General features: G+C 38.4%; 1 protein-coding gene across 29 annotated transcripts in view; it reads left to right on the top strand.

The window, feature by feature from the left end:
• The window catches only part of LOC139134060 (neurogenic locus notch homolog protein 1-like), a 93,070-nt gene that overhangs the window by 68,256 nt on the left and 12,454 nt on the right, over positions 1 to 12,360 (top strand). For all 29 annotated transcript variants that reach the window (XM_070700936.1, XM_070700935.1, XM_070700934.1 and 26 more), the window contains 13 exons: positions 210 to 317; positions 876 to 989; positions 1,956 to 2,069; positions 2,590 to 2,703; positions 3,098 to 3,214; positions 4,259 to 4,375; positions 6,008 to 6,136; positions 7,098 to 7,214; positions 9,004 to 9,123; positions 9,632 to 9,748; positions 10,066 to 10,182; positions 10,314 to 10,433; positions 11,781 to 11,894. In XM_070700936.1, coding sequence (XP_070557037.1) covers positions 210 to 317; positions 876 to 989; positions 1,956 to 2,069; positions 2,590 to 2,703; positions 3,098 to 3,214; positions 4,259 to 4,375; positions 6,008 to 6,136; positions 7,098 to 7,214; positions 9,004 to 9,123; positions 9,632 to 9,748; positions 10,066 to 10,182; positions 10,314 to 10,433; positions 11,781 to 11,894 — 1,518 coding nt within the window. The remainder of the gene's footprint in view (positions 1 to 209; positions 318 to 875; positions 990 to 1,955; positions 2,070 to 2,589; positions 2,704 to 3,097; positions 3,215 to 4,258; positions 4,376 to 6,007; positions 6,137 to 7,097; positions 7,215 to 9,003; positions 9,124 to 9,631; positions 9,749 to 10,065; positions 10,183 to 10,313; positions 10,434 to 11,780; positions 11,895 to 12,360) is intronic.

The raw sequence follows: 12,360 nt of genomic DNA, 5'->3' as shown, positions 1-12,360 counted from the left end.
ATATGTTTGGGACGTACAATTCTATTTGTAGGTTGTGTTAAAATTTGATATATAATATTTGTTTTGTTGGCTACATTTTGAAACCAACTTAGAGCGTTTGTATAACAGCACAGATTTGTCAGCATAGATGTGCGCGTGCAGCATAATATGCCCTTAACCAATTTAAGTCCGAGGTTTTACTTTTTAACTTAACATATTTATTTTTTCAGGTCCGTGTTCAAGCAATCCCTGTCTGAATAATGGCGAATGTCAGCAACTCGGATCGACTTATTATTGTATATGTAGCAATGGGTGGACGGGAACAAGATGCACAGATGGTAAGCAACTTTTCTCAATCTCCTGAACATACTTGATTTGGGTGGCCAGTAAAAGCCGGCGTCAATGTGTTGGTATCTCAAAGAAGGCGCAAGTTGAATCATAGTTTTTAGTGTTGTACATTTCAATCTTCATTGTAGGTTGACATATTTACTATGTTATGCGAAAAACATAACAATCAGTACATAGGTTATATCATCAAAGTGAGAAACGATTTTGATATCGACAAGGTACGTTATAGCAACAATTTCAAATAAATGAATAGAAAAATATTTAGATGAATAAATCATAAGTTTAAGCGCTGTGGCTATTTTCTGTCAAAAAAAATTTCACAATCATTTTAAGATGTATTCACATGTTATCTACAAACACTCTGTCCCCCGCATGGACATTGGATATTCTATACCTTGGGGAAGATGAACACTGTGTTCACCGCATGGACGTTGGATATTCTATACCTTGGGGAAGATGAAAAAGGAAATAGTATTACGCATGTGATAAATATACAGAAAAAACCGTTATATATGGAAGCCATTTAATATTTCATTTCTCTCCAATAGGCGGACCCTGCAGCTCCAACCCATGTCAAAACGGCGGAACTTGTGCCAATGGATTGACTTCGTATACGTGTACCTGTCCAGTCAGCTACATAGGAACAAACTGTGAACTGTTAGGTAAACAAGAATTCCACTTTTCTTACTTCCAATGACGGTTGGCGTGACTATGTGATATAATGGAAACAGCGGACAAAGTATTTATTCTACAAGCCCCGAGTATGTAGATGTCTTCGCAAGCAGTTGAAGTGCTTGATGTCAAAACAGAGCGTTTCAAACACACACATAAATCAATTACTCAAGCAATGATCTCTCTTATTCTAGATAGATTCATGCATCTTGCATTCGTCAGATGAAATAGCCCAACCACAGTGGCAGTGCCCCCTTTAAATCTTTAAATCGTTCAATTACAGTTCTGGATAGTTAGAAGTTTGAAAAATAAAAATTAATTTGGAATCTCAAGAACTGTCATAGTCGAGTGAGGTTAATATAAGCAAACGATACAATCTTTGTTGTTCAGTAAATCAGCAAGTAATTAAACCATTCCACTCACCTTACTTCCTATGACGGTTTCTGTGTGTTGTAATGAAGACTGCAGTAGACCGTGTCTACTGCCTTGTAATGCACTATTGGGAAAGTGTGCACAATCGAGTCATCACCAAATTGATACAATATAACACGATTGGAATTACTCCTGGAGAATAGGTTTTTATTAATTGTTCAAATTTATCAAAAGTGTAAGGCGCCCAGTGACTGAAAATTGCAATAATACATATTATCAATGAAAGCAATTTATTGATTAAACCGACATTACTACAATATCCTATTCTCTCAGATTAATTCCAATCGTGTTTTACTCTAATGATTAGAGAGAGAGATGCTTAGAACAACCACTAAGCAGCAAGAAAGCGAAACTGGGAATGTGAAAGAAATACTAGTATTTTCACGAACCAGTGTCTCTGAAGAATCAGTAGTTCGAAAGAAGATAGTTTTGTTTGACACACTGTATATTTATAAAATCATCACCCATTGCCCTCACCGGTAATACACGAACGCTTACAGTGTTAGTTTGTTTGGTATTTTCAGCCTACAACCCGTGTAGCAACAACCCATGCCTCAATGGCGGTACGTGTTCAGTGATGGGAACATCATTTGTGTGTGCTTGCGAAAACGGTTACTCAGGATTGTATTGCGGCACAGGTAATACAAAACAAACCAGTATATTGTATTCACCAGCTTTTACATCATCGGTTACTTAGTCCAATTATACTGAAAGTTACACAAACGTCAAGAAGAGATAAAAATGGAACACGAAGTAGCCAAATCAATGTAACTAATAATGAATAGAGCTGAACCCCGAGTTTTTTTACTGTGTTATGTTTCCGTTTCATATAGGTGACGCCCTCTATATTTTGATTTCAATAGCCATAAATAATGGAAAGTGGGTACATTCCTACGATCGCTGCTGTAAGTGTCAGGTCCCGCCAGAAATACCTTTTTTCAGTGACCTCTCATACATGTTAAGCGATTTGCAAGATCCATAACATTGAAGTTTTGTTAAGAACTTTGTCATTCTGCTACAATAAGCAAAGAAATTGAATGCAACACTATGTAGAAATGACTGCACAGGAATATACGGTGAAATAGAAACGAAGACCATACAATAATTGCTGTGTGCTCAAACACAAGGTGACACTGTCGTCTGTTTATATGTCTGCAGTGAACAGATGTGTGACTTCGAACCCCTGTCCCAACGGAATATGTGTCAGCACAGGCAACAATATTTATACATGTACTTGCAATGCTGGCTATACAGGAACAAATTGTGATCAAGGTAAGAAGACTATGCATGTAAACAGCCCCCTTGCTGTATTTCAGTCATCTTGGCAAAAAGATTATGTAAAAGATTTACGTCCTTGGGATAGCAATGGCAAGTCTTTCTGGAGACCCGATAACTATAATTCTTTGATTGTTGACGATCCCTAAGAGGAACCCAGACAAATCCGACCTTGAGAGAGCTCGGGCAAGCGTTTATTAAAGCACGTTGTGTTTATCTAGATATTTAGAGGTTGTCGCAAATACATCCCTCCTCAACAATTTTCCAGTACTCCGACCCTCTGAATACCTGTATGTTATTGATGCCGTTGTTTCCATAGAAATCCCATGGTAAAATATAGACACATTTGCTTGTCAACTTCATATGTTTACTTTTATTTTGTCGTTCTCAGAAATTGATCCTTGCGACAATAACCCATGTCAGAACAATGGCGTCTGTGAACGGATAACATATTCTTTCTACACTTGCCAATGCCCGAATGGTTACTACGGAACTGACTGTCAATATAGTGAGTATCGTGTCTGTTACTTTGGTACCAACTGTCAATATAGTGAGTATCATGTCTGTTATGTTACTATGGTATCAACTGTCAATATAGTGAGTATCGTGTCTGTTTCTATGGTACCAACTGTCAATATAGTGAGTATCGTGTCTGTTACTATGGTACCAACTGTCAATATAGTGAGTATCGTGTCTGTTACTATGGTACCAACTGTCAATGTAGTGAGTATCATGTCTGTTACTATGGTACCAACTGCCAATGTAGTGAGTATCATGTCTGTTACTATGGTACCAACTGTCAATATAGTAAGCATCGTGTCTGTTACTACGGTACCAACTGTCAATATAGCAGGTATAGTATTTGTTTTTACGGTTTCATTCATTGCTTTCGTAATCAAATTGGCTGTTTCATCGCTTCACCTTGGTGCGGTAGAGTGTTACATATCTGATCTTAGGGAAGAAAACATGTTATCTTGCAAGAAGGGGCAACGACATCGATTTAAATACTTGAAAAGCAGCATGGTTGTATATGTTTGTAGTATATTTGCTCTCCGGATTTTTCTTATTCTAATGGAATGTCTCTACATGTTTTACTGCCCCTCCCACGATCTAATGGAAGCCCCCTAACAGAACCGAATGTCACAAAAATTCTCAAACTTGGTCATATAGCAATACACAATTCGCCTCCAATTTATAAAAGTGTGCAAAATTGTCGCTATATCGACTAATAGGCAAGAAATGTTATGACCTGATTTGACCTTACCAATCTGAAAGACAGGCTGAAATATAGTCGTGAATATTTGAATTTGTCCTATCTCGGCCCGGTTTTAATGTTAACGTGAGACTATCATACCATTTAGTTAGAATGCGACAATCATGTTACAACTCTTCTTTTGTCTACCACTTGTGGGGACTTATTTTGAAGTTATTGGAGTAAATGATGATTTTTGCCGTCTCAGTTTTGTAAAATCTGAACATCGAATTGTTCGCCATTGATGTAAAAACGTCATCGGCAGATGATTTCATTGTTGTCCGTCTTTTCGATATGCAGGTGTTGATCCGTGCGCAGTCAGACCGTGTCAGCATGAAAGTACATGTGTCGTCATTACACCACTGGAATACAGCTGTCAATGTCGCGGGAACTATTATGGCAACAACTGTCAATTCAGTAAGTAGTGAATTCATGCAATGGAGGAAGAAGATGGGGTGGATATGTAACAAGTTAGAGTTTTAAGACAGTATTTAAATGCTGTATTGCCAGGAATATTGTTAGGGGCTTGACTCAAGAAAGATATCGTCAGAAAAACGGTGATGTTGATCGATGTGTGAGTTGTCTATTCATAGATGCACATTTTCTCTTGGTAGAATCCACAGGCGCTCCTTAGCTGGATAGTCTGCCAAGGAGATCAATTTTCGGATCGATCTATTGATCCCGTAGTCGATATTCCCGCCACTGTGGCAGGCTGGGTGTAACTATAGCTCTGCATGGCAGGGCTGTGTGTTACAGGGCTGTGTGTTACCGGCGTATATGGGAGGCCGTATTACAGCCCTGCCATGCAGAGCTATAGGTCCACAGGCGCTCCTTAGCTGGATAGTCTGTTAAGTAGATCGATTTTCGGATCGATCTCAAATCCCCTAGTCGATATGCCCGCCACTGCAACCTAAATACTCACAAGGTGTGCAACACAGTCACTCAAAAAACACACCACCCGATTTGTCAACTGGCCTTGCGCTCGCACAAAACATTCAGAACTACACTCCAATATACCTAGTTGGATCACAAATTTGACCATCTTCTCAAAAATCACGCCGATGAATGTGTTACTCGCGTCATCTTGAAGAAATCGGCCGTGTTTTGAGACAAAGCGCGGTGAAATGCGGCCTGCAGAACGATTCTACCATATGACGTCATTTTTTCCACTGCTGATTGGTTCAACTATACTTAACCAGTGACATCTTGCCATGACCTTTGTTTTGGCCGTTGATTAGCCAATCAGTAATGGAATAAATTACATCATATGCTAGTTTCGTTCTTCAGGCCACATTTCACTGCGCTTGGTCTCAAAACACGGCCGATTTCTTCAAGATGATGGGAGTAACACGTTCATTGGCGTGATTTTCGAGGAGATGGTTAAATTTGTGATCCAACTAGGTATATGGTTGCTGCGAAAACGAGCCCTGCCACTCCTTTACGTGTTCTGCTTGGAGTGGGCCAAAAAATAGAGAGGGACTGTGGGCAGAGGCTACGGATTCGCAGCAAGGTATATGGGAGTGTAGTCCTGAATGTTTTGTGTGAGCGCAAGGCCACTTGAAAACCCGGATCGCGTGTTTTTTGAGTGATTGTGTTGCACACCTTGTGAGTATTTAGGTTACAGTGGCGGGAATATCGACTACGGGATCAATGTAGATCGATCCGAAAATCGATCTACTTAGCAGACTACCTAGTCTCGTTTTACCAGAATTCGTCGCTTCGCCACAGCAAAGTGCGCCGCTGGCGGTAGGACATGGCGAGTCGCGGAGCGACGAGGCCCAGCCAGTGGAAAAATCACTTCAGCGGCGCACTTTGCACTGGCGCAGCGACGAGGTCTGGAAGCGAGACTACAGACTACCCAGCTAAGGAGCGCCCGTGGTAGAATCATAATCCTGTAAATACAGTGATGCGCCCTCAACGGTCTGGCCCTGCATGGTCTAGCGTTCTTTCTTTTAAGACATCGTCCCAACACGGAAGCACTACGATCAAATTACCTGTTGTTATTTTAGTTTACTCTGTGATTTACTTAATCAAAATATCTTTTTTCAGTCGACGATCCATGCACGTCAGTTCCATGTCAAAATGGCGGCACTTGCCAGAATTATATCGACCTGCTTGGTTTCGCTTACTACCTATGTAGTTGTGACACTGGTTGGACTGGTGTGAACTGTCAAACAGGTAGGTTTCCTGAGTCAAATGAATTCACGTCTTCAATCTTCGAGAATTTACAATAACTGAGCTGGAAAGTACATTTGTTCCAGGGTGTACTCAATAAAAAGCTCAATGTAGTCATGTACACGATTTAACACAGAAAACATTTTAAATTACATGAAACCATTAGTGAACCTCTCACACTTATAGCCAATATAAGTTCTTATGATCACCCTTTGTTGAAGAAGAAATATTGTCATTGTCTCATTCATGTTGTCTTTCATGACATCGAAATTCAGTTGAGATGAAATCAGTGTTAAGATCAGTACATGCACATGCAATAGCAGTCATGTTGTGATCCCTACTGCGTGTTTGACCCCCGTTTAATGTTTGACGGCGCCTGCTTCATGTTGACCCCATCTCAGAGAAAGTGAATACATTAGTACTGATATAGACAAAGCATTGCGTGTTTCCTCTCAGGGACTTCCTTAAGGTAGAATCCGCCACGGTGACAGATATTTGGACTACCAAAATTTTCCTGATCTATTGCTTATATGGACTCGTTTTAAAGCTCTCAGAGAAACTTAAGTTTTCATGTCTCGTTCTTGTGAAAATACAAAATTGAATATTTCTCCATGGAGGTAAAGGGGGTGGCGGCCATTTTGATTTTCAAATGCTCATAAATATTCTGTTATGTGTTCCTCTAGTGACTAAATTTGCACAATGAGCCCCTATTTTTATTCTTGACTTTTAGAGGAGTTTTAATGTTTATCGAGGAAATTTTGAGCAAAAATTTACATCTATCAGTTTCGAGGCGCATATTACCTTAAGTCTAAGACTCTGCTAGATTCTTTTGAATTTCATCTTTTATTGAATTTAACCAATCGTCAAAAAATGACATTTGTGTACAGTCTATTTCAAATATGTCACCATAATTAGCGCTAACGTTCACGAAATAACTTTCCTTTTTTGTATTTTCTGATTGAAGTTGTTCTAAACCCGTGCACCAGTCAGCCATGTAGAAATGGAGGCACCTGTTTGACAAATGATAACGCATATTTTTGTTTATGTGACGTTGGCTGGAGTGGACCTACATGTGATATAAGTATGCCACCAAATACTTGTTGTTTATGTCCCACTAATCATTGAAATCTGTACCCTACTAATACCTTATCTACTTATTACAGATACAGAAAATAAACCATTTAATTACAAAAGTATATTTACATTGTCCTACACAAACCATTCAATCACAATATATTTCATCTCTTTTCGTTTAAATCACTAAGTTGTGACTCACCTCACTTTATATTTATCATATAGTGAACAGATTACTCACTCACTGCCTACTAATCCATTTACCTTTTGTGTTTTATTGTCCCCCCCCCCAGTGCACGATACGTACTCACTCATTGATTTTCTCACCCTCGTAGTTCACTTTTACGCACTCAAACATGCTTTCTGTACCCATAGATTACAATTCCTAACAAGCGTACAGTAACATACAGGAGCGGCCTTTTTCAACATGTCTGAACTCACTTTCAAGAATTCGGTGGAATTTAAGTTCCATGTCACACAAAGGAAATCTCGCTTTTCTTACTTTTTCGTCAAGGATGTTTAACTCTTATTACTTAGAATACGATATCGTACATCAGTAAAACCAAAGATTCTTTAAATGTACACAAAAATACAAACTACGAACAATTTGAATCCATTCGATCATTGAAATAACAATTTCTATTGCTTTCTGACCATTTTGATTCCGATACTAACTTAGGTTTTCACAAAGCAAACTGTAACAAACTTATGCAGGCTGCAATTTATTCACTTTTAACTGTCAGTGACTAACATTTACGTTATAAACGATCAAGGTCATGGTAACAAATATGCTAATGCCGTTGTAAATCGATGTACCAGTAGTACGTATTAATTTTCACTGAACTTACAATTAGAACTCTATTTTTAGTCAGATATACGAAATCTATAGATGTAAACTTCTGGTGCGATTAAAAATACGAAAATGCATATTTTTTCAACAGCCCTCTCACCTCCAAATTTTGATACAACTGAATCGTATAATGGTAAAGTTGGATATTTACTGTGGGAAAAGATGATTACGCTGTTTCATACCCAGTTTACTATTAGCATGCAATTAACTTTGAACCCTCAGCTTCCTAGAATAATTACAACGGCATGTGTTGGAGGAGAGTTGCGTAGGCCGACGGCTGGGCGATCATCAGTCAATTGCTTGAACCCCAATAATACGAATGATATCAGTAGACATTTTAAAAGGGAGTCATCTTTTACATACTTTAGACTTTTCAACAATACTTTTGGTAACTAACGATTTACAATTAATCAATGTGATGCCATAAAATAATATCATTTGAAGGAAAGAAGTTTACTATTTATCTTTTTACAAGTAAACAGGGACATCGCAGTGAAGTCGATACAAAATTCAATCTCATGTTAATAAAATTTATAACCCCAAAGTAAAGATTTCGTTCGAATTAAATCTTGAAGCTCCATAAACAAACACAAGACGCATAATTTGTCTATGTTACCTGGGGGCTGATAAAACCAATATGCCAATATTTGTACGGAATATTTACTGACCTGGTCGTACACCTTATGACACCTGGTCTTACACGTTACAAAACTGGTCTTGCACGTTACTGACCTGTACTTACACGTTACTGACCTGGTCTTACACGTTACTGACCTGGTCTTACACGTTACAGACCTGTTGTTGCACGTTACTGACCTGTACTTACACGTTACTGACCTGGTCTTACACGTTACTGACCTGGTCTTACACCTTACAGACCTGTTCTTGCACGTTATTGACTTGTACTCACACGTTACTGACCTGGTCATTCACTCATACTTTACAGGCACAAGTCCTTGTAACAGCAATCCCTGTAGTAATGGCGGAACTTGTATCGCAACGAATGCGCAGACCTCATTTATTTGTAACTGCCCCGTTGCTTGGACCGGAACATTGTGTCAGTTAGGTAAGTTTGAAGTTACCGGTATAATCATAGACACTCGTTTTCTCGAGGGTCTATCGTGCAATACTAAAACCTCTTCAATGCTAAATTTTGTTATGTATCTATTGGTTATGTTGGGATGAACGATTGAAGAAGCTTTGGTTTGCAGGTGCCATATTACCTCCAACAGATAAAATTCACTGTCGAACATGCTTGAGTTGCTTTTGAATTTTTCAATACCTGCCAATCTATTTTGGGTTTCGCTCATTTAGTTTTTGCAAAGCCTTCAAGCTCAAAATGTAAATAAGTTAAAACTGCATGACGCGTCAAATCAGCCGCCAATTCAAATTAAAAATGATTTTGGAACACCGCGTTATCTGAAATTAGTTCTCCATATTTATTCGAACTTTTGCGATAAACGAAACTACAAAAAATAAGTGAACAGACCCAAAATACGCGAGCCTTCGTTTCAAAATCTTGACAAGGTTCTTACTGAGTTCAAATGTTGTATTTTGCATTTATTTATTTTCAGATGCCAATCCCTGTTCAAGCAACCCATGCCTGAACGCCGGAAACTGTGTTAACAATAATTATATTACATACACTTGTTACTGCCCTCAAACGCACACAGGCGTCAGATGTGAAACAAGTAAGATACATATAGAGTTGTTTGTGTTGCTGTTATTTTTGTTGTTGTCAATGATGTTACGTCTTTTTTATCATCGTCATTGTTTTGTCACAACTATGGTGATATTCTAATTACTATGATGCTGTAATTAAAGAGAGATTATTATAGATATTAACAAAAATAAAATTCTTCGACTTTGTCACACAGGTAGAAAAGTTTTGTGTCATCTTATGACCTTTGAAATCAATACTAATCACCTGACACAATTATTGCCCATGTGTAGGCGGAACCACCCTGAAAAGTTGCATGTGCCTGGAATTCCTTAATTTGTCTTTCAGTTGTACAGCCATGTGCCAGCAATCCGTGCCAGAATGGAGGAACCTGCAGTGTATTGTCCACTGTGTACTATACATGTGCCTGTCCTTTGTTTTATTCCGGCTCCAATTGTCAGATTTGTAAGTCCTCTGTCCATCTGCGCCATCTTCCATTTGAATTCCGATTTCGATTCTTTGTTTTGGTGTTTTTCGTTTACGTGTGTGAGCTCACTTCTTTTTGTGCCGTTTTCCTGTTGGTGTTTGTCTCGCAGATAACGACCCCTGTGCTAGAAGGAGGAGGAGGGACGTAGAGTACGGGTTTGTGACTGAAATTTCCTATGAGCTAACGGCCGAGCAATGTGCTGGCGTCATCAACCAATGCAAAAACCTAGGTTTGCAGATTCAAAGAATTAGTCTTGACTAACAAAAACCACACCCTCAAATTAAGCTAAAGACTGACAGATTAAACGTTAATTAGACAATTCACAACTAAAAGTAAGCCTAACATGGTAACTTATGACGTGATTCTCTTAACACATACTGTAAGTAAATTGGTAAAACTAAGATCTTTATATTTGCTATCATTGTATATTGCCCTCATAAAACTAAGCGAATAAAGATAGCGGGTAATTATCAAGAACAAAAGAATATCTATCAAAGCTGTTCCCAGACTCAGCGTAATGTCTTCTCAAACTTTCGTCTTATGTGTCTACACTCTTTGTGTCGTTAACATTATTCTACACATTCTCACGGTTCTGTGTACGAGGAAAGTCTACCACGCCAGTGAATACTTGCAATAAGTAGGTGCATTCTAAAACAAAACATTGATAGCAACTGTTACTATACTGTTTCACTGCAGTTGCACATGTCAACAACAAGTGTTAATTGAATAAACAAATTAAACTACGATCCAAACCTAGCATTGTTGTTGAGCACGAACTTATCTTGTTTGTTGATTACAGTTGTGGTAATTTGCTTTCCTTTAACGACTGGCTTTAACAATTATTCTAACTATGTGCTTTTCGCACGCTTTCCTCAACTGCAGATTGACTGGACGCAATAACTTTAAAAAAGCAGCAATTTTTCTTACAGCTTCCTCGCGTCAAGCTGGACGTTATTGTGGAACAAAGTCTGACGCTTTTCTGTCCTCTTTCCCTTCCAACACTCTTTCAGTGTGCATATTTTCCTTTTGCACATACACAGACAACGGAAATATGGGCAATCCTTTAATCAGAATATATTAACACTTAATGTTATGTATTCGTTGAAATACCTGTAATTCATAATTGCATAATTTTAATTATCTTGTTTTGGCAATGAGTGTTGTGATCTCTGGTCTCTTAGTAGACTCAATTCTCTATATGCAATATCTTGTCTGGCTTTGTCTATTTCCTGCAATGGAAAGCCAAAAATACGAGAAATCATAACGTTTGCATGTAATTTCTCTGAATTAATTTCCAATATATCACTGATGCAAGTGAAAGAGTAAGCAAACAACAGAAAATTTACTTCGAAGGACAAAAAAAACCAGACTATTTGCATCATGCCTAAACAAACATTTCTGCTGAAAACTTGCCATATGCAAATTCACTGAAATTTTTGTCGCAATCTGCAAAGCCTGCCCAGTATTGTCTTACATCGTCAGTCTAAGCCAATAAAACAGCTACTCCTTTGAAATGGCTTCAACTGACCAACTTCCATATAATCACTCTGCCTTCTTTTTGTGTGTCTGGGTTTAGCGGTGAGACAATGCGATACCAACCCATGTTATAATGGCGGTACTTGCGTTGACTTTATTGGAAGCTACCAATGTGTCTGTACAAGTGAATATACAGGAAGTCAATGTGAAGAGGGTAAGTGGACCAACTTACAGAGAAATTCTACATAGAAAGCCCTGGAAAAATCAAACTGATATGGAAACTGTGGTCGGACTCACCTACCAGACGACATTGGGTGAAACAACATAGCGCTGTATATGTTGTGTTTTACAGTGAACCTTAGCATGCTTAGAGAGATCCTGGATGGTCATTTATTGTAGACAGTAAAACTAAGACACCGTTTTGAAAGGTTCCGAAGTCTTTAAATGCTGCAACTCGTCTTTTGTCTTTAACTCTTTGAGTGCTGTAATTTTCTCCCGCCAAAATTTTAGTGCAAAATTTTACCAATTTTTATGAATTTTTCTTTAATTTTTTGATAATTTTGGACCAAATGGACATCACATTTTATTAGCTACAGTTATTCCTCAAAATTTTGGCAAAAATCTGAGAAAAAAATTGACAGGGGTTTATTTTATGTAGGGTACAAAAATAGACTGGCGCT

This window comes from Ptychodera flava, chromosome 5 (genome assembly GCF_041260155.1).
Source record: "Ptychodera flava strain L36383 chromosome 5, AS_Pfla_20210202, whole genome shotgun sequence".
NCBI classification, from domain to species: domain Eukaryota; kingdom Metazoa; phylum Hemichordata; class Enteropneusta; family Ptychoderidae; genus Ptychodera; species Ptychodera flava.
This window is presented reverse-complemented; position numbering and strand designations above follow the sequence as displayed.